We start from the raw sequence: 26,759 nt of genomic DNA on the forward strand, positions 1-26,759 counted from the left end.
ACTTGATCTTCAGAACTATTATTTTTCCACACCTCGGAACCTTCTGGAATAATGGAAATAAAGTGGAATAAGTTAAGCCATTATTTACTGTCCTGCATTTTCCCGTCTGTCTAGAAAGAGCAAAAGATGAAATCAGGAAAGGCTACAATAAACACTGAAGAATTCAATCCTTCCTTTTGAGCTTGTAATTAATATTATTCTATAAATATTATTTAAACTATAAGACATGAAAGCAGCCAAGAATATTTGTTTTTAGGTTAATATCATTGTCACCCATCAGAAATAGTTTGGGTGGAGTTAAAACCCTGTCAAATCAAAGGAGCATTGACGAGCGAGCGTGCGCGCGCGCACACACACACACACACACACACATGACCTGAAGTCACAGAGGATCAGGCACTGGAGCAGAAGGTAGGGGACGGAGGGGCTCCGAGGGGCCAACGGGCGTCCGCGGAGCCTCTGCCGTGGCCAGTGGAGCAGTTCAGTAGCGACGGCTTCATCCAGATGGCTGCTGTATGATTTAGCAGAAACAGGATGCAGCTGTGACCAACACTGGGTCCCACACGCACGCACACACACACACACACACACACACACACACTTATCTGGGACCTAGCAGCAGAGGGGAATAATCTGGCCAAACAACTGGACAAAGTCCCAAATCTCTCAAATAAAAAAAAAAGAAAAGTCCTTTAAGAATAGCACGGAACCACATTGTGCACCACTAAAACATGTCTTTGACTATTTTTGTGTTTGAGCCTTTTTTCCTGTCTGAAAGAAGGTACGCTTCATTTTACCTCCAATATCAAAAAGAAATTTAAAGACAGGGTTAAATTTGATGGCTGTTAAAAAAAATCAATGACATGAAAAATACACACAAAAGAAGCAAAAACAACAAAAGACATGTAGTCATCACAGATGTATAACCCAGCCATATAGACAGCAGTCATGTGTTGCATTTTATGTGACTGAAAAATTGCACCATATGGCACCATTTTAAATCCATACTTGTTCCAGTGAGCACCAGAGGAATCCTCTACATCTGTCCATAGTCCCTCTGTACAGAGGTGCCATGGGGGTGGGGGCAACTATTTTCACTGCCGGCTAATTAAACAGAGTTTTACTGGCCAACAACACATCTGAAATATTTATCAGGGAACTTGACAAAAAGATGAAAAATAAATGAAATTCCTTTTTCATGGGCTTCCAGATTTTCAAAGATCGTTGCATTAAAATAACATGAGAATTTAGTTCATGCAAGCACGATAACGGTCCTCTGCAGCTCGTGTGACATCAACACCAGCCAGGACCCCATGAGTATTAAAGCCAATGCTAAAGAGGGGGAAATACTGCAGCACTGAACTTTCCTGCTGCGTCCACCACTATCATAATGAGCAGGAATATACAAAACACAGCCATGGGGAAGCCCCTGTCAGATGACAGCAATGATTATTGTTCTCCTTAGAGAAACATTTAAGGAAAAATTATGAGTATTTGTACAGTCCTTTGTGGCTTAGAGTGGGAGGGGGGTTGAGCAAATTGAAGCACACTTCCTCATGTATTCTACAGGTTTATTTCATTTTCGCTTTTTGAGGTTCAGTATTTCCGCTTGTCATATTACACCATTCAAACGTGCTTGAAGGCAAAAAAATTCTGATCTTCTTGTATAACAGAAAATGGAAATTCTTCAGTCATCATTTATGCACCAAGCCAGTGCAAAGTGGGTGATGTTTCAGAAAAGCCTTGGATTCCCAGAGGTACCTGGAATTAAAGGCAATTCTGATAAACAGCAAAAGAGGAAGCAAATGCAGGAAGAGTTTTGAGGTTAAAACATAAATGATGCAGACGATACGTTTTCTCCTGTTGTCTCCTTTGAGGAATTGCACCCAAGGCAACAATTCAGATATTTCCCTTTTTTCTTTACAGTAAACATCACCTTAAAATAGATTTTCTTGACCAGTGGAGTTTTATGTTTTAAGATGAGGTTCAATAATGATATGGATTTTTATAATAATTCAGTTATTAATTAGAGGTTTTATTTAATAACAGATATGGCATGTACAATACAAACCAATATTGGAACACAGTAAAGTTTTATTTACCAAAAACAAAATTGGAATATAAATGTGAAACAGAATTTTTAAGCTGAAATTGCTGCATTTATAACACTCAAAACATTTAATGAGTGCAGCCACATTTCAGGCTCTTTCTTATTTCTTTACAGTTACAACAGGCTTTGAAGAAGGAGAAGACTATTAATACCTCATAAAACATCGGCCGTAATTTTGACAGATTCAAATAATCTGAGAAAATTTTAAAAAGTAGGAGTAATAGGGAGTTAGTAGTGGCTGAACAGAAGCTGCGGGGACTTGGGTGAACCCCCATTTTTGGTGTGAACAATTTTAAATTAGAAGACATTGTTGTGCCATCTTGCATCAATAACTTCTGGTAAAGTGTCCTTTACCGCCCGCATCCAAACGTCTTATTCCACTCATCATACAGCTCCAAGTCTTTTGACGAGACGCTGGGCCTGACAGTATTTAGGGCTTCCAGGAAGTCGCTATAGAGTATGGGTCTAACCTGTTCTGCAGTGATAGTAGTGATGTCACTAAACTGGATGCTGCGGATTGGCCCCAGTGCAGCCTCTCTACAGAGCTGAGTCATATCCGCACCAGAGAAACCCTGCGTGGCAGTAACTACGCTGTCCAGCTCTTGGTCTCTCAGCTGGTTCTTCTCTTGAGCCATCAGGTTAGTAACTATCTGCAACCTTGCGGTCGCCTCAGGCAGGGGAATGTATAACCTCTTAGCCAGTCGTCGCCGGGCAGCCTCGTCGATCTCCTGAGGTCGGTTGGTGGCGCCCACTACCAGGATGCGATCTTCTGCTGCCGTGGCAGCCCCATCTAACTGCACCAAAAACTCGGTTTTTATTCTCCGAGATGAATCGTGCTCCCCGTCTGTCCGCTGGGACAACAGGGAGTCGATCTCATCGATGAAAATAACAGCAGGCTGATGGCAGCGAGCGATGGAAAAGAGGGCCCGCACCATTTTTTCGCCTTCGCCCACCCACTTGGAAGTGAGCGACGATGCACTGATGCTAAAGAAGGTGGCACCTGACTGACAAGCTATGCATTTACCTATGAGAGTTTTTCCAGTCCCTGGAGGCCCAAACAGCAGGATTCCTTTAGGAGGACCACGGAGCCCAGTGAAGATGTCAGGTCGCAGCATGGGCCACACCACAATCTCCTTTATAGTGGTCTTTGCAAATTCCAGACCAGCTATGTCATCCCACACAACAGGAGGCCCGTGATCCATGATTTCACTCATGATCAGCTCAATTATCTTTGGTTCAAAGTTCTTGAGTCGTTCATCCAGGATCTGAGGTTCTTTATTGCTACCCGAAGTCTTCCCACCATCATCTTCTTCCTGTCGTTGAATAGGTGACACAAATTTTGAAAATGCACCACGTGGCCTGTTGGCACCGAGAGATTTCTTAACGGTGGCTGAGACCCCAGTACTCTGACCTCGCTGGAGCTGAGTGGAGTGTTTTTTCTGTTGGTCAACAATAAATTGCTCGTGAGCCGTTTTGAAGTTGGTTCCTGCTCTCGAGTCAGTGCCTGCTTGACCTCCACCATCTTGGTTGTAAAAATTCTTTCGCTTAGATCGATTTGAAGTGGAGAAAGTCGGGGGATGATAGTTTAGTGTTCCCTCTGCATGAACAGGATTCCCCAGAGGAGGAGGACTAAAGACAGGCTGATGTAGAGACACTGGTTTTGAACTACTCAAGGTCACCTCAGAGACTTTTGGCTCTGTAGATGTAATTTTAGTTATAAGACTGTTGGTGGTAAAATTAAATTCTGTTTTTGGCTGTAGTGGTCCTAAAGGTTTACATGGTGCCTCTAACCTGCCTCTGCTTCCTTGCCCCACGCAGATGTTCACATCTCCTCCTGCCACCTGGGAATCTCCTCCCTCTGCTTGCCTCATCCTCTGTAAACAGGGCAGATCCAGCACATTCTCCATGGTCAGAGATGACACCCACTTGTCACTGTGGTTCCTTTGACTACGAGCAAGATGTAGTGCACTCTCTGCATAGTTATTAAGTCCTGTGCGAGGGTCATCCGAGTCCATTACATTGGCATAGCGTTCCGAGTAGGTCCTGAACAAGACCGCCATGCTGGCCTGAGAGAGCTGAGAGTTTGCCCATGCATACTGAATGGAGAGTATATGGGCCCGGTAGGCATCGGCCGTCTGTTCAGGTGTACAGTTGCCAGATGAAATGTCAAAGGACCTCCTCTGCCATTCGTCCAGGTGTGCACCACTCATGCCTGGCCTGATCCAGTCTGATAAAGGAAAAGGGGGCAATGGTTATTAAAAATAAATGCTCAAAGTAAACACAAGAATAAATATCACTTTCCAATAGACAGAAAAAATAGTGTCAAACTACAAGAAAATATGTGATATTGCCTTAAAGAAGCAGGAACTAAATATTAAATATAAAATAGAGAAATGCTGGCACCAACCAAGAAATGCTTAATTAAAAATAAGTGTATAGTTTGTGTTAACCATTTTGTAGTTAATAATAATACATTTTATTTATAGACATTGCGATGTACTGTACCCCATTCGACACAACCAGCCCATTCAACATATTTGGCAAGCTATTCAAATGTGTACTGGATATATTTATAAGAATACTGAATATGTTTCCTAAATTCCTGATGTTATTCTGTATGACTTTAGATTTCTAAATCACAATAACTGGCTATTTTCTTTGCTGCTTGCAAATGAAGATAACATATCATGTCTTTCACTTGCAAGTCGAATAAATTTCATATATTTGAAGTTGTCTGAAACTTAATGTGGCAGAAAATAGTGAAGCATAAGTACCATACAAATGTTGTAAATGTATCTTACGTAACAGCATCACTATTATATGTACAATTGATGTCTAAAATGTTTGAGTCGCTGTTGCAAGGATTTTTGCCACATGCTACAAACATCTAATTTTTACGGATGTGTTACTCTATTAGAGATTTTCAACAGAGGCATTGGCGCACAGCTACAAACAACGTTCACGAACCATGCAACAGGCAACAATAAACTACCCATGACGCGAAAGCACCAATGACTGACATGACTTACACGGTCTAAAGTCTTCTTATAACGATATCTGAAACATCAAACGATCAAAAGTTAAAAAAACAAACAGTGGTTTGTAGATTTATATTAAAGCTGCTGCCACCACACAGCGTGAGGATTACGGTTCGGTTAACCCGCCACTGGTTCAGTCAATATACTCGCACTTCCGGTAACGATCCATCTCGTTCTCCAATAACCTTGGTACATCGATTCCACCTAAAGTTTGTTATTGGGCATGACTTGACTTTAGGTACAATTCACATTTATTAAATTTATCTGTTACTAATTACCAAAGAAAAAAAGAGAAATTGTAAGGATTTTTGGCTGGTGAATAAATGGACCATTCTCGGAATGCGTCATTTCCGGGAGAGTTCATTCATCCTCTGTGTGAAAAACAGATGTTAACGTTTCAAATTGGGAGGTCTACAAAAAAGCGTATCGTTTCAATATATCGGTTAACTTAATGCAGGTTATTACACGTAATCATTATTGGAAAATTGGCATTTCGTCTTATTGTAATGTCATTTTTACTTCACTGTAAAGCCAAGTACGGTATATCCGGTTAAAGAGGTCTACTACCCCATCTTGTGGACAAATTGGGACATTACTAATAGGATTTGCTGCTTCGAAATACATTACGAAAAACGCAGAAAAAATAGTTAATTACACTATTTCTGTCCTCATGATGTAGGGATAACGATAATAGACAAAGTGATCCAATTAATTTCAGTGATGGTAATTTACTGTCTTAAAGCTAAAAAAAAACCCAACCGATTCTTTGATATATTACCAGCATTGTTCGGTGTCCATGTGTGAACTACACTACCCACAATGAAGGCAATTTGTTGACGTCGTCGACGCGGAAGACGGCAGCAGAAACCGCAGTGCCTCATAGAACGCCACCGGTGGAATAATAAACTGCGTGTGATGGTGTTACTAACGGGTTAACAGGTTAAGTTTATCGTTTCTAGACCTTTGGTCAAAGAAGTAACATCACAGAAATATTTCGTCAGTCTTTGAAGTCCGATAGCTAACATTAGAAGCTAAACCGGAGACCGGATGTAAGTAATCGTTAATCCAGAAGGGACCAACCCCAGGAGATGGTAGCAGCAGTCACACCCTAGTCTGAAGTTACTGGAGGAACCCTGCCTGCTACACAGAGTACAGTTACTACTTTACAGGTTGTATTGTTTGTTTGATAGGTTAGTGGGAAGTTCGGACCACCCGATTCGTCAGTATGGCACAGTCAGAGGGGACAAACCTCAGTGGTCTGTCTGCAGCAGTGCCCACTACATAGCTTCAAAACGCAGTTTCACAGCTAGTTCTTAGCACGTTAGCATTCGATATTACACTTTATAGTCAGCCCAGAGTCATGAATTCCCCCGTGTACACCTTTGTAAGCCGTGACGACAATAGCACGGTTTATGCAGAAGTTTCCAAAATCCTTATCTCAACTGGGCATTGGAAGAGGCTTAAAAGAGACAATCCCAGATTCAACTTGATGCTTGGTGAAAGGAACAGGCTTCCCTTTGGGCGCTTAGGTAAGGACTGTTCTCATTCTGGTTGTATTATTGCTCACAGCAGACAGAAAAGCTCGGGATATATTTTTAATATACTCGCGATGCACATCTAATTGTGACCATTTGGTGCGTGTTTTTGTTAAAAAGGTCTGTTTTTCCAGGTCATGAACCAGGATTGGTGCAACTGGTGAATTATTACAGAGGAGCAGACAAGCTTTGCAGGAAGGCATCATTGGTGAAGTGAGACTTTGTCCTTTAACTGAAAGCTCTTTGTTTTGTTCCATCTTGATGTTAGTTGTGAATTTTTCATATCCAAATAATTCAACGGTTGGTGCATTGGCTGACCCTTTCTTTCTTGAAAGGATGATAAAGACCAGCCTAGAACTTTCCGACTCCTGCAACTGGTTTCCAGAATCCTACATCATTTACCCCACTAACCTCAACACCCCTGTGGCTCCAGCCACAAATGGCATCAATCATCTGAAGAGTAACCCTAAAACAGATGAGCGAGAGGTTTTCTTGGCTTCTTATAACGCTAAAAAAGAAAGTGGAAATGGTTCTGTGTGGATAGCCAAATCTTCTGCTGGAGCTAAAGGTAAAACTCAGTAAACCACATTGAAGAGATTTATTGACCAAGTCGGAATTATTTTGTTAATTTTATTTTGTTGGAAAATCTCAATTTTTCTTTTTATTTGTAATAACATTTTAACATGTCCGTTCCAACTTTAAATTGCACAAAAATATATTTCATAAAATAATATATTATAAATATAATATTAATATATTGTAATTCCACAGGTGCTGGAATTTTAATATCACGCGACGCTAATGAGCTGCTGGACTTCATCGATGATCAGGGACAGGTTCACGTTATTCAGAAGTACTTGGAGAAACCTCTGCTTTTGGAACCAGGACATCGGAAATTTGACATTAGGCAAGTGTTTTAAGTTGAACTTGAACACAATTGGAATGTGCACTAGTCTGAATCTTTTCTGTGAATGCTATTCTTAGGAGCTGGGTGCTCGTGGACCACCAGTACAATATCTATCTGTACCAGGAAGGTGTGCTGCGGACCTCCTCGGAGCCGTACAACAGCTCTGATCTCCAGGACATGACAAGCCATCTAACCAACCACTGCATCCAGAAGGAGCACTCCCAGAACTATGGACGATACGAGGAAGGGAACGAGATGTTTTTTGACGAATTCAGGGTGTACCTGCTGAACAATCATAATGTGTCCCTGGAGACCTCCATCTTACCTCAGATCAAGCAGATCATTAAGTAAGTTCTTGTTCCAATTGCTTCTATCTTGTTAATATAACACATCACATTTTGGTTGTTTTCTTCCAGATTCATTGTGATGTTGTGTAAAATATTACAGACTCTGTGCATATGTATTTCCTTTAAAGTAAGTCTGTTAAAGAATCTATGGAAATTTGCAATCACGTCATTTTGCCTATTTGTCCTACTTGTACTACTGTTGTCCTCTGGTACTTGTCACATGATGGGACATCAATCTTGTGCTTTCGCAGGAGTTGTCTGACTTGTATTGAGCCAGCAATCAGCACCAAACTCTTGTCCTACCAGAGCTTCCAGCTCTTTGGATTTGATTTCATGGTGGACGAAAGCTTCAAAGTGTGGCTGATTGAGATCAATGGAGCTCCAGCCTGTGCACAGTCAGTAACATTCACTTCATTTTTCACATTAAAAGACATTCTTTAACACTGTTGTTTTACACACTCCCTGGCCAATTTATTATTTACATCATGATAGTTGAAAGTTGGACCTCATTTGCCTTCAGAACTGTGAAGGCAAAATTGGTTACTTCTATGTGAAGTAACCTTTCAGAAGGTGCACCCTTAAAGCAATAAAATTTATGTCACAAATAGTCTGCTGCATGTGTTAAGTAGGAACTTTCAACAAAGTGTTGTAGGCTATGGCTATATAGGAATGGATGAGTGTGTGAGAGAGTTTAGCTGAACTGGTGTAAGGCATAATAATGGGTTAACGCCACACCAGTCCTGTAATCAATCTTTCAAATCAATCTTTATTTATATAGCGTCTTTTACAATCAAAATTGTTTTGTTGTTCACACCAACTCTTCCCATTCTCCTCTGACTTCTCACTTCAAGGCATTTTCCTCCACCCAACTGCCGCACTATTATCTATCCCGCTATTATGTCTTTTCAGTCCATTCTCTGTAAACTCTAGATGGTTGTGGGTGAAAATCCCACTAGATTAGCAGTTTCTGAAATATTTGGACCAGCAAAAGCCAGGACACAATTGATGTCATTTAAATCCTCTTTCTTCAGTTTAGGTTAGCTTCAGCATATTGTGTCGACCAAGTCTCCGTGCCTAAATCCTTAGCTTCGCAGCCATGTGATTGACTGATTTGCTGTTTGTCTTTACAAGCGATTGAACAGGTGGGCCTGTTCAATGAAAATGCATTCAAAGCTCATGTGAATTCATTTTTTCTTTCCTTGGGGAATGTTTGCTGTTATTTAAAAGATGTGAGGAGACTGACAACTGTTTCGTCCCTTCACCCTGGCAGGAAACTCTATCCAGAGCTATGTCAAGGTATTGTGGACGTGGCTATCTCCAGTGTCTTCGCCCTGAACACCGGTGTTGACTCGTCATCTGCATCCTCCTCTCCTTATTCTTCCTCTCCATCCTCCACATTTTCCACCAACTCCTGCTCCTCTCCAAAACTGAGAGCACCTCTTCACGTGGGTCCTTTCACTCGACTGTAAGCTTTCAGATATTCTTCCCTCCCTCTCAGAAGCTCTGTTGTGCTTAGCACCCTCTCCTAACCTTATCATTGTGAGTAGCACATCCCAGCCATCTGAGACAACGTGCCTGTCTGGGCTGTCTGCACAGCTGCAGAAACAAATTGACCTGTCTTATGCATATTCCTACAGTGAGGATGGTTACAAAGGTTGTGGGTAAGAAGTGACGCCCTTGTTTTTAAGTTTCACTACCAAACAGATGGATTCAGCTTGGAAAGATGCTTCACCTCAGACTGTAGTGCCTTATGTTTTCACGCTTCCTTAATCAGACTGACATTAGCTCACTCTGTTACTGTGACTTATTCTAAAAGCATTTGCACTGTTCCCTGTAGTCATTGTGGTCATGAGATATACTCATTTTGCAGATGTAAGTCCTTTCAATTCAATATTTATTTTAAAGCCGCCTGATTGAAGACAAACTTTTTTATTTATTTGAATTTATTTAATTTAAGACTAACGTCCAACATGTAGAGATAAAAGCAATTCTTGGACAATGCAAAAATGCCCCACAGTCAATCAAGGTAAAATGCAGCTGTAAACAAAGGGTTTATTGCACAGGTGGATTTCATCTTAGCTAGAAGTACTGATTTCAGGCAAAGTAAGTATGAAAATAGAAAGGGGCACTGATTTAAGGAGCAGTATGTAAGAAATGTAGTTAAAGTGGCCCTGATGTGTCAACAGAAATTAAGAATTGTGTTTATTTCAACTACTTATATCCCTGAAAACTGTAGTCCAGCCAGAATTTTCTCTTTTCAAAAGCAAATTGTCAGCCTATGAATGATGTCCATGTTGTCATTTGATGTTTTGGTCTGTTGTCCACCCACCACCCATCTCAGTAGCGCTTTGGCATCCATGTTGCCAGTCACCACTGAGCTGCAGGTGCAAAAGGTTCAAACCACAAACGTTACTCAACCTAAAAGGCCTCTTTATAATTTCCCAACACTGTCATAAACAAAGGGTCTGTGTAGGAGTTGCCTTTGAAAGATGGAGGAAAGAGCTGAAAAGAGAATTTGAACACTGATACTGAAGTTGCTAAATTGTCCGTTAACTTTAGCTAACTTAATTGTAATTTATATAGATACAGACATTTCAAATGTTCGGTGCAGTCAAATAGCATTACGTGTGTTCATTCATAGAGCCCTAGCACATGAGAAAGAAAAATGCTAACTCATTGCTATGAGGGTGGGGGGGGCCAGAGGCTTTTCATTGAGTTTGTGGTTCCATCTTTGGCCACGAATATACATGCTGCTCCTTTATATAAGCAGTGATGGCCAAAAGACAAGTTTTAAAGTCAATTAACCGCAGTGGAAGGACCGAGTCAAGCTGATGATCATGTCACATGTTGGTGGATATTTCAGTACACATCAAGAGCTCCTTGTGTCCAAGATGTTAAACATGAAACACATACCGGTAATCAAATGTGCTAGAATTTGCTATATTTAGCAGTTGTGCTCTCAGTTGCTTATCTTAATGAAGACCTTATCGTCATCTTCACTGTTTTATCAGATTGCATTCATGAGGTAAAATTCTTTCTCATTTATGAACGTGTCAAACCAATAATGTCTCAATAATAAAAAGGACTGTCTCATAAAAAAGGACTGCCCTGAGCTTTGTGACCTCCCCAGTGGGATTCAGACTTGGGGTTTCAGATCAAGTTATAAAATCGTCTGAACAATCTAAATTCAGATCTGCCTCAAAGGTGATGCAAAATAAAACGAATAATGTCTTATTTAAAAATCTATTTGTTTTATTTTGCTAAAATTGAAATCGACACTGTAAATACAGGAGAACTTTATAGGTGTGCTATTAGTAAAAGTTCATTAATAGAGCTCTTTAGCTAGAGAGTCAGGGAGAGCTGGGTCTGGGCGTTTTACAGTCTGTTGGCATGGGGGAAATACTGGTTATAAATGCTGCCTGTTGGAGAGCACATCGCACGGTAGGGGGGTGTTTAGTCCCAGACAATCCTCCTCTTAGTTCTGATCAGGCTGCAGCTTTTTCCAATGTCCTGGATGGACTAACGCCTTGATAGTCCTTTGGGCTGTCCTCACCCCTCTGCAAGGACTTCCAGTTTGTGACCTTGCAGGCTCCTGACCGTACAGCGATGTGGCTGAGTGTGCTCACTACTGTTCCCTGTAGAATGCTTGAGAATGGGATGGAGAATGTGTCTCCTCCTCATCCGATGTAGGAAATGCAAATCTTGCTGGCCCTATTTGACCTCTGTGTGAGAGGAGCAGGAAAGGATGTTGATTATCCTCACTCTCAGGTCCCTGATGCTGTCAACGGTTTCCTCTGCAGGGTTCTCATCAAGGAGTAGAGTATGAATGTCAAGTCCTCCATCATCTCCTTGGTTTTACTGACCTTCAGGCTGAGGTTGTTGGTGTGGCATGATTCAAGCAGGTGGTTTCCCTCCTCTCTTTAGGCCAGATTGCCTCCCGTCTTGATTGTGATTAGAAGAGTTCTCAAAGAGTCATGCATCATCAGAAGAAAGAGCCAGTTAGTCCTTGTAAAGGGAGGGAATGACTGAAACAGGTGGAGTATAGAGTCAGCCAGGGCTTTTCAAAACGAAAATTAAAGCTGCCGGGAGAATAAAGGAAAATCTAATTTAAAGATTGTAGCTATAGTAAAGCCACTTCCTCCATTTCTGTGTAAATCCAAGAAGCTTTACTGGTTTTATTATGAGTTTCATTGGTCCCATTTAAACAATGTTTGATTGCTCCCCCCCCCCCCCCCCCCTTTCTTCTTAACCTTTTTTTCCCCTCTTGACTCAATTTTTACGAGACCCTAGAATTGTATCGTAGTTACCTTCCCTGTTTGGACTATCAGACAGGAGCAATTATATCTGTACATTTATGTTGTGCTTGTTGGAGCTGCATGTTGGATATTTGACCTGTCATTCATCTTAAACCGGTAATGATGGAAATGTGATGTGTTATTACTCTTTATGATTTCACGTTTTAGTTGATTTAGTATCTTAAGGGAGTGTTTATGTAGTGTTTTAATTACTGTGTATTTGTGTTTACATGAAGACTGAAGAGTGAAGGCTGTGTTACACTTTGAATAATCAGATGTGTGGTAGAACAGCGTAAACTGTTCTTTTATAGCAATGTGTTTGTAAATGAGGGTCTCTGAGAACATAGCATGAGTGAGTTTTATAATGTGAGCTCTGATTGGAAAAGAAAGAAATGTCACATAGGCTTTTTTGGTATTTGCTTAATCACAAGCAAAATAGTATTAAAAGAAATAAATTGGAAAATTTCTTTCCATGATAGGTAAGGGTGCCTTAGAGGGAAGCAGGAGACCTCCAGTATTTGAATGCGCCTTCATTTCTTTGTTTTGGCGTAAATCTGTCTAATAAGTATGACAGCTTTTTTTTTTTAAAAAGAAAAAAGAATTATGCCATTTCTTATTTTGGAGTTGGGACTCTAGTTTGTTGTTGTTTTTTTTCCTCAAGTATTTAATGATTTTCCTAAATTTCCTCACCAAAGATTGATCTTTTGTGGCATCAGGGGATGATTTGTATGTTTGTTAGATTCTAGACATTCTCACATTATCTAGCCGTGTTGGTCCTAGACACAAGTACCACCATAGGGAGATTTGTTTTTGTCTTTGTTTGCTCTACCATCTGGCGTGTACATGTGTTTTGGGTTTTTTCCAGAAATATATGTATACTGTTCTAGAATAAAAACCTGCTACCACCAACATGCTCTTGCTTGGAGAGTTATTCCATTTTAACCAGATTCATTAGCAGCTTAGTACTATTTGGAGAAGAAATTGACAGCATTAGTCTGAAGAGAGAGGTAAAAATGGTTAATTTCCTTTCATATTTCAAGTTACACTTCAATGTACATATACAGGATGCCTTCAGAGCACTGCCAAAGTTTCAAACCAAGTTAGGTCACTAAGGTCAAAGAAGAGGGGTCTGTGTGTCTGTCTGTGTGCATACATATGTGTGTGTGTGTGTGTGTGTGTGTGTGTGTGTGTGTGTGTGTGTGTGTGTGTGTGTCACACAGACTGCAAAAAATTTACAATTTTAGTTTAGAAGAAAAGCAGGTTTAAGCCATCTGTCACAAACCCCACCTCCTTTATAGTGTATAAAAAGTGTTTAACACAAGGGTGCTCATTACGTCGATCGCGATCTACCGGTCGATCGCGGCGTGACATTAAAAAATATCAGCCTATCATTCATCCCGTCACTTGATTGATATACAGGGCAGCCAGTTAGATGACAACTGAATTTGACATTCAGGTGACCAATCAAGCGCAAACAATGGCGCTAAGTGCAGCAGAACTTACGATGTCAGCCTATCATCAATCCCGTTACTTGATTGACATACAGTCAGATGACAACTGAATTTTGACCTTTAGGCAAACAACGGCGCTAAGCTATTCAGCGAATTACCTCTGATTTTAAGCCATCGCTAAAGCTTATGGTCATCAAAATGAATGAGGGAGCGGGACAAGTAAGAAGACAAAAACATATCACTTTCATACGGAATGGGAGGTGGACTTTTTTTCACGATGTCAATTTCGAAGTGCGTTGAAGATGATTAAGTACATGAAGATTATTAAGTCCAAATACCGTTCCACCATGACTGATGAACATTTGGAAGTGTGCTTGAGGCTGGTGGTCAGCAGCTACTGTCCGGACTATGCGTCCCTGGCTGATTCAATTCAGTGCAAGTCATCAAAGTAAACTCTGGCAATTACAAAAAAAAATGTTAATAGTTAATTATCATGTGTGTTTTGCAATATTGGCTCATTCGGTGATGCAAGGTACATCAACATACATTGTACATACAAAGAATCCTCAATACATTTGAAAATACTTACGGTGTTTTGCATTTTTGTGGTGGGTGGATCATTTTGACTTGGTCATTTTGTAAGTAGCTCGCATGCTGAAAAAATATGAGCACCCCTGGTTTAACAGAATATTCTTCCAAAAAACGAATGCCAAGAATGCACCATGCCTGGACCAAAAATGGAGGAAAGGATTTGTCGAGGGGAATATCTGAAATGGCAAAGGTACAGCAGAGTCTCTTTCATCTTACATCACTTAATTTCATCAGTATTTTTAAGTACAAATATAAAATGAAGACCTGAGAGTGCCTTTTTCTCAATCTCAATTTGGTAAGTAAACCATAGTTGTGAGCTTAGTAAAGGGTGTTAGAGAAGCATAACAGGACATAATTTACAGATAATCCTGGGCAGAGAAGGACCATCGATTCCCAACTAAGCTCTCCACTCTGCCTCTTCAGGTACAAATGAAATTTGGTGCGAGACACGAAAGTGAGGAGGTGGATTTTTCCGGGATTTGAAGAGGACAAAATGAAATGAACCAGGGGACAATTTGTACGCAGAAATGTTAGAGCTGCTAAAGCTTTGCATGTTTTTTAAATTTCTCAGAATATTATATTTTCTTAGACAAATTAAAATATTTAATGCATGCTTGTATATCATGAATAACAGTAGAAAATGAGGGGGAAATGCTTTTCTATTAGCGAGAGAGTCAACATGACCAGAAAGCTCCTTGTGAGGTGCTTGAACACGGATGGTTTAAAAGACATGGTTGATCTTATGAAAAGGTATCGGTAGAAGGATTCTTCCAACAGGCCGACCTTTAAAGTTGCAAGTAATACATTTATTTACCATAATATATGATGTGGTAGATCATGTTAGATCTGAAACAACAACAGAGTGGATTAAAGGAAGGCACTTTTCCCCACGGGAAGCCAAACACAGATGATTGATCACTTTGATCATGGACTAAAAGTCGCCTCAAATAACTGTAAAAATGTAATAATTGTTCTTTTCTTCCTCCATTGCATTCTGTGAATGACTTTTGACAGATCAAGGTTAGTGGCAAACTAATGAAAGACCTGAGGTGACATGTAACTAACAGCATTCCTGTAATTAAGAGTTCTTCACTCTGCATTTGTGATATTTACATTTAACTTTGTCATAATCTATGCGTATTTTCTTAGGATATAACAGTCAATGACGGATGACAGAACAGAATGATTAAACCGGGTTTAATTATTTGTATCCACTCACAGCTGTTAATGAGTCATCAGTGGTGTCATGGTAACTTGTCACCAGTAGATAGAGCAGTAGGACAAGCACCGTAAATTATTGTGTGAACGATTCTGTTCTCAAAGAACGAGTGATGAAGTTGTATAGCGACACTCTTGCTGACGGTGTATAAAAAGACTGGGTCATGTTGCGTTGCTCAGGCTGAACTACGATTCCACTACTGAGCGGCACAAGGGCTTTGACCTGCTCTGTTGCCGACCTGGGTCGGTGCACCCCTCCTTAGAGGATCTGGAGGCCCCGGGCTCCCCCAGGAGCACCACATCTATACCGAACTTAGTGCGGACACCCGATCCACATAGTCGCTGAAGCTCAGAGCTCCTGAGCTCAAACGGTCCTCCAGCCTCAGCCTCCAGGTAGCGTTGGATTACAGGTGCGTGCCACCGCGCCCGGCGACGGGCACAATAATTTGTAAATGGTTTCCAATGAAAATAAAAGAATACTGCAGAAAACGGATTTAAACCCAGTCACCCTCCGAGGTTCGGCTGGGGGAGTCGCTGCTGTTGACAGCAAAAATCATCGAAAATACCTGAATCATGTCGAAAAATATTAATAGAATGATCTTACTGATGAAAAGTCACATTGTCTACTTACTTATTCTTTAATTTGGTGACTTTTGAAACTAAATTCAGAGGCTTTTACACTCTCATGAGTGTTCTTTGAGCTTTTAGTCCATTTCCCTATAGCATATTCATTGTGCTAGATATTCTGCAAGTGAAAATTATAAGAAAACGTGGGAAGGGAGAGTAGCTGCAACATGATTGTCTAGAGGGGCTTCTTTGATGTTCTTTGATGTTCTTTGATGTTGAGCATATAAGTAACAATACCTTACCACTCATTCCAGAGCTGCCATCAACTGAATCAGACTTGACTTTTCTCCTCTGATTGTTGATCACAACAACTTTCAACAGAAATGGCCTGTATTCACTACAGGTTTTCTTTTCAAACTGGCTACAAGTTCATTCCTTTTAGTGGACTTCACATGACAGTTGGGGATCTAAAAGCCCAAATTATGAAGCGAGAGCGCCTAAAATCAAACTGTGACCTGAAAATCTGCAATGATCAGGATAAAGGTCGATAACAAATTTGTCTCTCTATGATTGAACTGTCAGTTATTTGCTGTTTTTTCCATGAGAATACACTGATGCAAAAGGGCACATTGTAGCACCAGTGTGAAGTAAGAATGTGATCTTAGTTTTTATATTCTTAATTTGCAGAATACTTTGATGAAACAACACTGTTAGAGAAATACTCGTGTGTGATTGTCAGACGAATTCCTATCCGTGCACCTGTACATAAAACAAAGGTAAGGTGATCGCTGTTCCTTTCCACTGCTAAAAATATGCATTTGATATCCTGTTTTAGTTTGTGCTGATTCTCTTGCAGACTGATCCCTCTGCATCTTCATCTATGCTGCAGTTTTTTGCTGCTTGTTTCAGTAGAGACTGTCTAAGTGCATAAAGATTTGGACTTTTGAGGTGCTGACCTTTCTCGTTTCTGTCTTTCAGACTGCTGACCTGGTGTCCTCCTGTTTTTATCAAGTTAAAGAGTCAGTACATTCATATCGTTACTGAGAACTTCAATGAAGCAACATATGCTATTGTTTTTAAATGACGACCATTTGTCTTAACAGTGGATCTCAGAAGTACTTTGGGCGTTCTTGTCCTCACCGTGTCTGTCGTGACTGTGGACAACTTGGTCGCTATGTCCAGCAGTGCCCAATGATGATGGTAGCTATTTTGTTTACTCTAGCTATTTATATATACTCTCAATTGGAACATTTACATGTCGTGTGTTTCAACCTTCAGGTCAAAGGTCAGAGTGTGAACGCTCCCCAAAAGATGGAGATGTATAACGGCCTTCCTCAGAGCATCAAAGCAGAGGAAGGGGCTAAGGGAGCCATGTTGGCCAGCACTGTATACAAGTACGTGCCAACCAAACACAACATTACATTTGACTTTTCATGTTCCCACAAGTATCTGTCTGTGGATACAGGAAGGGCCTCAAGCAAAACAAGAAGCGTCCTCCGTTTCATCCACCGATTCAACCAGACTTTAAAGTTGTGTCAACTGTCCCAGTTGAACTGATGTGTGTCATCTGCACACGGCTGATGGTGGACGCGGTGATCGTACCCTGCTGTGGATACAGTTTCTGTGACAACTGTGAGTTCCTCCTGAGTCTTAAACATTTAGAAAAATGTCATCAGCCTCAATTTTGCCTTTGTCTTTTCAGGCATCAGGACCACTCTGATTGAGTCAGAGGAAGGCATGTGTGTGGCCTGCCAGCAGACTGCTTCCCCAGAGTGCATTTATCCCAACCTTAGCCTTCGACTGGCCATAACAAACTTTAAAAGCAACACTGGGTACATCAAATGCAAGAGGAGAAAGACTGAAACACAAGGAGACGAACAACAGTCCAGGTCACCCAGACACCCTCCCTCTTGTGTCTCCCATTGATCAGGCTCCCGTTCAACCATCTGTGAACTATCATATCAATGATAACATGAACTGGAAATGTTGAGATGAAGGATAAAATAATCAAAGAAAAATCAGATGTCCCCAGGTGTTGTCACATGAGCAGGGGATGTTTTCATTAGTTTCTATTTTATTTTGGGAAAAAATGTTTTTCTTGAAATAAAAATCAATTGTATCTTGTCTTATTATAACAGAGAAATATCCATGGGTCAAGCAACATTAAGCTCCAACTGGATATTTTATGAAACTCTTTCAGCATTAATAAAGTTAAGAATGAAATAAAAAGAAATTAAATAGTTATTTTATTTGAATGATTGCAGATGGCTAAAGAGGTTTTCATGTAGAGGTTACAGGATCAGCAGGTGGCGTTTGGTTTTAGTTCAGTGTCACCTCGGGTCTTTCATTGGCAGGTGATGCTGGGGTTCAGCACTGCTGCAGCAGGTTCCTTCAGTAAGGATTCTTCCAGCAGACATGAGTGGAATAGATACCCTGCAATGGAAACAAGTAAGATTAAAGTCACTAAGGGTGACCCCTGTCATGAACAGTAGTTTTACAGGTAGGTTTGGAATCATGGGCCCTCTGGCTTTAGTCCTTTGAGGATCAAGGAAAGTGGCCATAGTCCTTGATCTTAGTATCGCCTTATCGCATTTGCGATCATCCTAAACACATGCAAACAGCTACCGGTCCTCTGCGTGGACCAACGGCGGGTTGACAAGATGAGGGTTGTCCGATCCAATCAGAATTGTGAGGTGGCCTGGTCGATTGGCGGAATGGGAAGCTCTCTGAGATGGGTGTACTGTACTTCCTTTGCAATGCCGCAACTGGGTATGAGTGCTCAGTGAGGGCCAGACCTAGGGCAGTGAAGGTGTCTGAAATCCGGTACCTTCTCGACAGCCACAGTAGCGACTACGCCTTCAGGTAAACCGAGGCTCCTTGAAGCCACTCAGTGTGCTGGTACACAGTCTGTAAGGGTAGTGTCTGGGGCCTGCAGGCAAGGCAGATCTGTCACACCACTTCAGGGAGCATGATTGTTCTCTCAGCGTCGTCATCGAGTACAGCATAGGTCTAAATCCTCAGGGCACAATTGTGGAGGGTGACCTTGTCCATCTTCAGCATCAGTTTCTGGGATCCATACAACCATTCCAGTTATATCCTGGCTAGGCTGCTGACCATGACCATGAGTTGGCATCCTGGGCCAGCTCCTGCAGGACAGTGAGTTCCTGCATGAGATCAGATCAGACTGCTTCCTTGTGACATATACATGCTGAGATTAATCTTGAACATGCCCTTTATGTCCCCTCTGCTCCTCTGAGCTGGTCATCTAGTCACTCACACTCTCCATTGTTCCTGGTTTCCTCCTTAACCCAATATCACATTTCCTCCAGCTCCGTCAGCCTCACGTTCTCCTCCAGGGCTGTGGCGTGTGAGGGAGAGAGGCCCTCCGTAGAATAGACTCTGCCGGAGAAGCCAGAGATGACCGACTGCCTACTGGACCCTCCATGGGAATGCAGAGTCCTGCGCGACTGCTCAATTCCGATGCTGCTGCTATGAGAGGCGGTGACTAGTACAAGTGAGCATATTGACAGCTGAACACATCTGCTCATGGGGGACGACCTGCCCATCCACGTGCTTGCATCGGGAAGTGGTTCATATTTTACAGCTACATATACCCCTCAGGCTGCATTCACTTGAACTTGTTTTTTGTGCACCCTGGCATCTTCTCTGCCTTGTGAAAGGTTCTTCTCTAAGGCTGGAGAGGTTGTCTCAAAAAAGAAAATGGTTTAAAACCAAAAACTATTGAGAAACTCTTGTATTTGAATAAAAATGAATAAAACTTCCACTGTCCGTACATCAGTGTCCAAGATAATCCCTTTTCCTAGTTCCACCAAGCCCTTTCTCTCCTCTGATAATTACGCCCATGTCATTTTCAGAAAAACATTGCACAACCTGCCATATCAGGAGGATTTTACCACTTTGGGAAAAAATACACACAGAATACATTCAATGCACATATGCGATCATTTATGTACAAAAAGAATTTGGTCATACATTTAATAATTCATAGTCATTCCCATTGTAACTAAAAGGAGAGGTTTGGAAAGGTCATGGAATTTAACCCCCAGTTTGAGGGCCCGTAGCTCCAACCTACATTCACCCAGAAAGACCTTTCAAACTCTAAAGCGTAGCCACAAGGTTCTGAGTCATCATGTAAAATATGAAAGCCCTGGGTCAAGAAATGCCACCCCGCAGGAAAATCTTCCAAACAAATTGCCAAAACTTTGTCCCACAGGCTCCTAGATTAATAAAAACAAAATACATAATTTTGTAGATATAATCCTTGACTAATTCGCAATCGTCGTTTGAGGACGCTAAATTAACCAGCGCCGGCTGGTCCGCTCAAATCTCCTAACTCACACGGATGTACTTTCCACGTCTTGCGATTCCAACAAGCCTTACCTTGATAGAATTGGATGACGTTAAGCGGTCCAAATAGGCGTTTGAAAAATGGGTGGCTCTGATCGCGAATCTGCGTGTGGGGGGAGGGATGGAGCAGATCACAGGCAGTGGGCATGGCAGGGGCTGCTCGCAGGCATTGTGCACAACATGGCGCTGCACAAAATGCACTCAATTGCCTTGGTGGAGGGGCATCAGGCAGACATGGTGGGGGCAAGAACCAGCCAGAGGTGGAGGCACACCCTCACAATTTCTGCAAAATTGTCTAGTATAGCTTTATAATTTATAAATTAAAGCCTAACTACTGGAATATGAAAGCGATTTTACACTGATGCTGACTCATAATTGCTTTTAACTTTGACATTATAATATAGTCCCTGATGTATCAAAGGCTTTGAAGGGTTAAATAATGTACATTATTTAAACCAGTATTCAACAATTATCCCAACAGACCACCTACCTCAATTATACAGGACTTAAGTTGTTAAAAAAAAATAACCCAGAAGCACAAATTGAAATGATAGTTAAAGCTCCTTGTTGCCAAACTGAACGTTTTTGGAAAGAGATGGAACAACAAGAAATAATGGTCAAGTTTCTGACCGAAAGCGTTCTTTTTCAAATCTACAGACATGCACAGACTGTCCCTGTCAACAAAGTGGACATCAGTGAACGGCTGTTTGAAAATGTCTGGGCAGCAGTCAATAACACAAAGTTGGATCTCCCTCCAAAAACCTACAAGAAGCTGTCCAAGGAGATCTTAAGAGACCTGTGTGGGATATGGAGTGGTGCGCACCACCTGGTGTGTTTGATCAATTTAAACGATCCGGTCATTGATTCAACCATTGCCTCCATTTTCAAATTCCATTTGACGAAACCACAAAAGCCACCAAATGCTGTGCACCTCTTCTTCTCCTCTTTTGGTAAAACCATGTCCCAACTTTTCAGAGGACCAATCAAAACAGAAACTGAAAAGAAAATGTTACGGAACGGTTAAGGAGGCCAGGACCCAGACGCAGAGTGTAAACAAAAGGTTCTTTATTAACAAAGTATCCAAGGCGATCGAACAAAGTAACAACAAAACTCCGAGAAAGTAACAACTGAAAGGGCGAACGAAAAATCACCATCAAAAATGGGAAAAACCGACGGGAAAAGAAACAGCAGAAAGAAGTGACGAAGCACTGAACAAACTCACTCGGCAAAGGAATAAACGATGCGAAGGGCTAGTGATCACGGGGAGCTGGAGCTTGGTTCAAAAGACACGAACAACAATCGGGCACCGGCTGCTCGGAGGGGCGGCCTTAAGTAGGTGCTCGTTAATGCGTAACAAGCTGCAAGTGCGCTGGAGGCTCAGCGCTCTTTAGAGATCGGCCTGCCCCCGGATGCCGTCCAGAAACCGAACCACGACACAAAAGTTCCTAATTCATCTGCGCCCACTGGTGAGCTCCTTCATGGACCCGTTGCAGTTGGCCTACCAGCTGAACATCGGGGTGGACGATGCCATCATCTAACTCCTTCACACCTCCCTCACTCACCTGGAGAAGGCTGGAAGCACTGTGAGGATCATGTTTTTTGATTTCTCCAGTGCATTCAACACCATCCAGCCCAGGCTGCTGGGGGACAAGCTGCAGGTAGCTGGAGTGGATCAACACATCACAACATGGATTCTGGACTACCTCACACAAAGACCACAGTTTGTGAGGGTGAAGGGCTCCGAGTCACATCGGCTTCTCTGCAGCTCCTTTCCTGTTCACCCTCCACACAGCGGACTTTTCATACAGTTCATCATCATGCCTCCTCCAGAAGTTCTCTGACGACTCTGCTGCTGACGGCCTCATCACTGATGGGGACGATTGTTAGGTCCAAACTGTTCATATAGCAATGCTGTAACCGCTTATTATCACTACTGTGCAGAACCCTGTGACCTGCTTTAACTGATGTTCTATCACCGCGGGATAGCAGGGGACAAGCTGTCCATCCTGTGACACTCCATCCCCCATTTTCTTATATGTTCCTTTTGTATATATCATGTTTTATCATGTGACGCTTATGCTTTATCATGTGACGCTTACACTTACGCTTATTGTAATCTTACATGTTCGTGTGCTAATATAAAATAAACCTTGTCAAGGCTCACACTTTGTAGCTAACACTGCAGACGTGTGGTTGCCCTTGCAGCAAGTAAACTGAAGCTTCCGTCTCATTCCTCTGAAGGCAACAGCACGGGGAGAAAACTGATCCTTTTCTCCCCAACATAAAATTTGGTCCTTCGAGCCGGATCTCTTCTGAGATCACGAACCCGAGGGTGCGATCCTGAAGACATCATCCAACGCCAGCAACGATGCTGAAGCCTGTCAACAGCCACTCGTGAGGACGGATAAGAGAAAGACCCGAGGACGTGAATTCGTTCCAGGCCGGCGGTTGGAACTGTTCCCAGCGCTGGATGGTGACCGACAGACGCATCTCCTCGCAACAAATTGTTGCCTCAGAGGGTGAGAACTGGTTAGAGTTAGCCGTAATTAACCGTGCTTAGACTTAGCCGTAATTAAGTGGGTTAGACTTAGCCGAAATGAAGTGGTTTACACTTAGCCACAATTAAGTGGGTTACACTTAGCCGCAATTAAGTGGGTTATACTTAGCCATTAATTAAGTAGGTTACAACTTAGCCGTGATTAAGTTAAGAAAATAGGAAATTGTGTTTGTGTGTGAATGGAGGACTAAGCCATTGAAAGAGTTGATAGGAGAACTCTGCTAGTCCTGTGTTTTATTATTTTGCTAGAAGAAAACGAAGTACTGGTGATCAGAGGACAAAAGGATGGGTTCCGCCCCTGAAAACTGGCACCGCTGTGTGAGTAGCGCACAGTAGAAGGGCGTGTCAGTGTCCTTCCTCCTATTTGTGTACCAGAGAAGTTTTCTGACGAGACCCAGTAGTGAGAAGTTAAAATGCCACTGTTTATGGAGGGTTGTGTGACGGGGTCAGGAACAATAAGTCAAAAAAGGTGGAGAAGAAAGTTCAATTTTTCAGGCAAACTCTGCACTGCAGACATACTGGACTGTCGGTGGCACACCAAGATGTCTATGGAGGAGCAGGAATGTGCCGACGCGGTGCTTGTCACAGTGGCTTCCAGCCGAGGTAGACCGTCTCACCCGAGAGCTTCGTGAAACGACCCATGAAAAGATCCAGGCAGCTGAATATGGACTGGCGGTGCTGGAGGACAAGCAGCAGCTGAGGGAGAGATTTGATGAGTTGGAAACGGACTACGAGGCGGTTCGACACGAACTGGAACAGCTAAAAAAGGCATTTGGACAGGCTTACTCAACTCACAGGAAGATGGCAGCTGATGGCGAGAGCAGAGAAGAGTCACTGATCCTTGAATCTGTCAGTAAGGAGGCGCTTTACCAGCAGAAGCTCCTGGAACAGCAGAATGAACTCAGACAGTCCAAAGCCTCCTTCACCAGAGTGCAGGCTGAGTGTCTGGCTTCAATCATCCTGGACATGAGAGAGAATTCAGAGCTGGCAGAGTTGCAGAGAGGTCAGCTGCGGGATGACATCAGAGAGTACAAGGTGCAGGAAGCTCGTCTGCTGTAGGATTACAGCAAGCTGAAGGAGGAAAACATCTCCCTTCAGAAACAAGTGTCTGTGCTGAGACAGAACCAGGTGGAATTTAAAGGTCTCAAACACGAGATCCGCAGGCTGGAAGAGGACTCCCAGTGTCTCCACAGTCAGCTGGAGGAAGCCGTGTGCCTGAGGGAAATCGGGGAGCGACAGTTGACAGAGGCCTTGGAAACGATTAAAACAGAGCGTGAGCAGAAGGCCACCCTGCGCAAAGAGCTCTCCCACTACATGACAATTGGCGGATCGGTGTACAACGGCTCATTCAGCATCTCCATCGACAACCTGAAACTCCATGAGGATCCCTCAGCCGCCACCGAGCCCGACAACGACGATCTAATCCGAGGCTTTGAAAATGGCTTATTGAAGGCGAGTGGAGATGACGAAGACAACAAGAGATTGGGAGCTTTCAAGCCGGCTCCAAGCCTGGTGGATGACCTGCTGAGTGAGCTCAACACCTGCGAGATTCAGAAACTGAAACAGCAGCTTATGCAGGTGGAGAGGGAGAAAGTAGTCCTTATCAACTCTCTCCAGGAGAGCCAGAAGCAGCTAGAACAAGCCTACGGGACAGTTTCTGAACAAAAGGAAACTGTCAACAGACTTACTGAGAATCTCAGTGCAATGAGGAAACTTCAGGCCAGTCGGGAGCGCCAGTCTGCCCTCGACAGCGAAAAAGACAGAGACAGCCACCATGACGGAGACTACTATGAGCTCGATATAAACGGGCCTGAGATTCTGCAGTGCAAGTACACGGTTGCCATGTCAGAAGCTGGAGAGCTGAGGCAGGAGCTGAAGACTCTGAAGGCTGGTGCCTCTCTCATTTCTAGTAACTTGGCTAATTTTATTAGACCCAAAGTGACCTGACAATCCAGGGTCCAGACCAGGATGCAGAGTTGTAGTCTTACACACCTCTCTGCTGCTTCCATAGAACCCTCATCCACCAACAATAACATATTTAACACTATAGAGGTAGTCTCTGTTCCACGGTTAAAAGTTCACCAAGCACAGAGCAGGGGAGCAGTCAATCACCATAATCTTATTAAAATTAATACCAAAGCACAAGTTGGGGAAACTAATATCACAATTAAGTGTGGACTGTTAAATATTAGATCTTTTTTGTGTAAATCCCTGTAAATTCAGTCATTCATTGTCTTACTGTCTGTGTCATAGATATTTGAAAGAACAAATTCTGACAGAGCTGAGGATCCCTTGAAGTACTGGGTGGCACAAAAGACTTTATATCCTACGCTGTGGAAACTTGCATGCAAGTATCTGTGCATCCCAGCATCATCTGTTCCCTGTGAAAGGATATTTTCCAAAGCTGGGGAAGCTGGTCAGCCAGAAGAGGAGCAGACCGAAGCCTGCAACAGCAGAAAAAAATGATATTTCTCAATAAAAACCTATGAAGAGGAAATAACTTGTCTGCTTCTGTGAATATTCATTCCAAATCAATCATACAAGACCCCAAATGACAAACCATTATTGTTAGAGCCATTATTTTAAAGTTATCTCTTATTTGCTTTTATCTTGTTATATTCTTTATTCTTGTTATATTGTTTCTCATTACTTAATGTTTCTTATTATTTGCTAATGCTTAATGTTCATGATGCTTGATATGTACTTCGAACTTCTCTGGTCAAGGGCGACAGAAATGCAGCTGCTGTGAGGAAGTGACATTGACTGGAGATAGAGCTGCAGGGCAAGACACAGGAGGTGTTCTTTTAATCTGTCTGATAGGGAAGGATGTGCTGTGTGCGAGCTAAACTAATCAAATCAGTGAAGACCGACATATCAATCAATCAATCAATCTTTATTTATATAGCGTCTTATACAATCAAAATTGTTTCAAGGCGCTTTCCAGAATCCCAGGGCCTGACCCCAGACAAGCAACAGTGGCAAGGAAAAACTCCCCTTTAACAGGAAGAAACCTTGAGCAGGACCAGGCTCATGTAGGGGGACCCTCCTGCTGATGGCCGGCTGGGTAAAGAGAGAGGAGAAGGGGGAGGACAGGTAGAGGATAGGATAGGTAGGAGAGGAGAGGGGTAGAGGAGAGGAGAAGTAGAGTGGAGGGGAGGTAGAGGACAGGAGAAGGAGGAGGAGGGGAAAGAGGAGAGGAAAGAAGAGGAGAGGGAGAGGAAAATGAGAAGGAGGGGGAGAGGAGAGGAGAGGAGAGGAGGAGAGGAGAGGAGGAGAGGAGAGGAGGAGGAGAGGAGAGGAGAGGAGAGGAGAGGAGAGGAGAGGAGAGGAGAGGAGAGGAGAGGGAGAGGAGAGGAGAGGAGAGGCACAGAGCACAGAAACACACACAAAAAATATGATGCACAATCACTTCAGCGGGGCCGGAGGTCATTATGCAGCTCCGAGGGCGGCGATACCTGTAAATAAATAGAGGGGGGGGGGGGGGAGAAGCAGAAAAACTACACAAGAATCAGCATAACTAGTCTGCTTGATGAGGAGAGGAAAGGAGAGGAGAGGAGAGGAAACCATGACCCAGTGGAGTGACAGAGGCCTGTCAGGTGATCATGTTTCCGGACCCCGGCAGCCTTGGCCTATAACAGCATAACTAAGATGTGACCTAACGATTAGACGACCCCCTAGGTATGATAATTTGTCTGTCTATGATAGCAATTGGAACTACTGAATTAGTAACAATAAGCTTTTTCAAGAGGTAGGTTTTGAGTCTGATCTTAAAAGT

The 26,759-nt window shown here is 42.6% G+C and overlaps 3 protein-coding genes and 1 pseudogene across 3 annotated transcripts; 3 read left to right on the forward strand and 1 right to left on the reverse strand.

Moving 5' to 3' along the window:
• Positions 1-2,076: 2,076 nt before the first annotated feature.
• On the reverse strand, positions 2,077-5,454 carry fignl1 (fidgetin-like 1). The gene is made up of 2 exons (XM_057046714.1): positions 5,140-5,454; positions 2,077-4,337 (listed from the first exon to the last, which is right to left on the reverse strand). Exon 2 carries the CDS (start codon positions 4,318-4,320, stop codon positions 2,461-2,463), a length of 1,860 nt encoding a protein of 619 aa, XP_056902694.1. The 5' UTR covers positions 4,321-4,337; positions 5,140-5,454; the 3' UTR covers positions 2,077-2,460.
• Positions 5,455-5,976: 522 nt separating this feature from the next.
• On the forward strand, positions 5,977-13,141 carry ttl (tubulin tyrosine ligase). The gene is made up of 7 exons (XM_057046715.1): positions 5,977-6,677; positions 6,818-6,896; positions 7,019-7,251; positions 7,455-7,590; positions 7,668-7,937; positions 8,189-8,332; positions 9,208-13,141. The coding sequence occupies exons 1-7, from the start codon at positions 6,509-6,511 to the stop codon at positions 9,404-9,406; spliced, it is 1,230 nt and encodes a 409-aa protein (XP_056902695.1). The 5' UTR covers positions 5,977-6,508; the 3' UTR covers positions 9,407-13,141.
• A 3,615-nt stretch (positions 13,142-16,756) lies between these two features.
• Positions 16,757-18,301, forward strand: LOC130533382 (E3 ubiquitin-protein ligase RBBP6-like). The gene is made up of 6 exons (XM_057046716.1): positions 16,757-16,835; positions 17,038-17,078; positions 17,163-17,259; positions 17,338-17,453; positions 17,525-17,691; positions 17,762-18,301. Exons 3-6 carry the CDS (start codon positions 17,251-17,253, stop codon positions 17,983-17,985), a joined length of 516 nt encoding a protein of 171 aa, XP_056902696.1. The 5' UTR covers positions 16,757-16,835; positions 17,038-17,078; positions 17,163-17,250; the 3' UTR covers positions 17,986-18,301.
• Positions 18,302-23,033: 4,732 nt separating this feature from the next.
• LOC130533380 (protein bicaudal D homolog 2-like) lies at positions 23,034-25,140 on the forward strand (annotated as a pseudogene).
• The last annotated feature ends 1,619 nt before the right edge of the window (positions 25,141-26,759 follow it).

The sequence above is a fragment of the Takifugu flavidus genome, chromosome 11 (genome assembly GCF_003711565.1).
Source record: "Takifugu flavidus isolate HTHZ2018 chromosome 11, ASM371156v2, whole genome shotgun sequence".
NCBI classification, from domain to species: domain Eukaryota; kingdom Metazoa; phylum Chordata; class Actinopteri; order Tetraodontiformes; family Tetraodontidae; genus Takifugu; species Takifugu flavidus.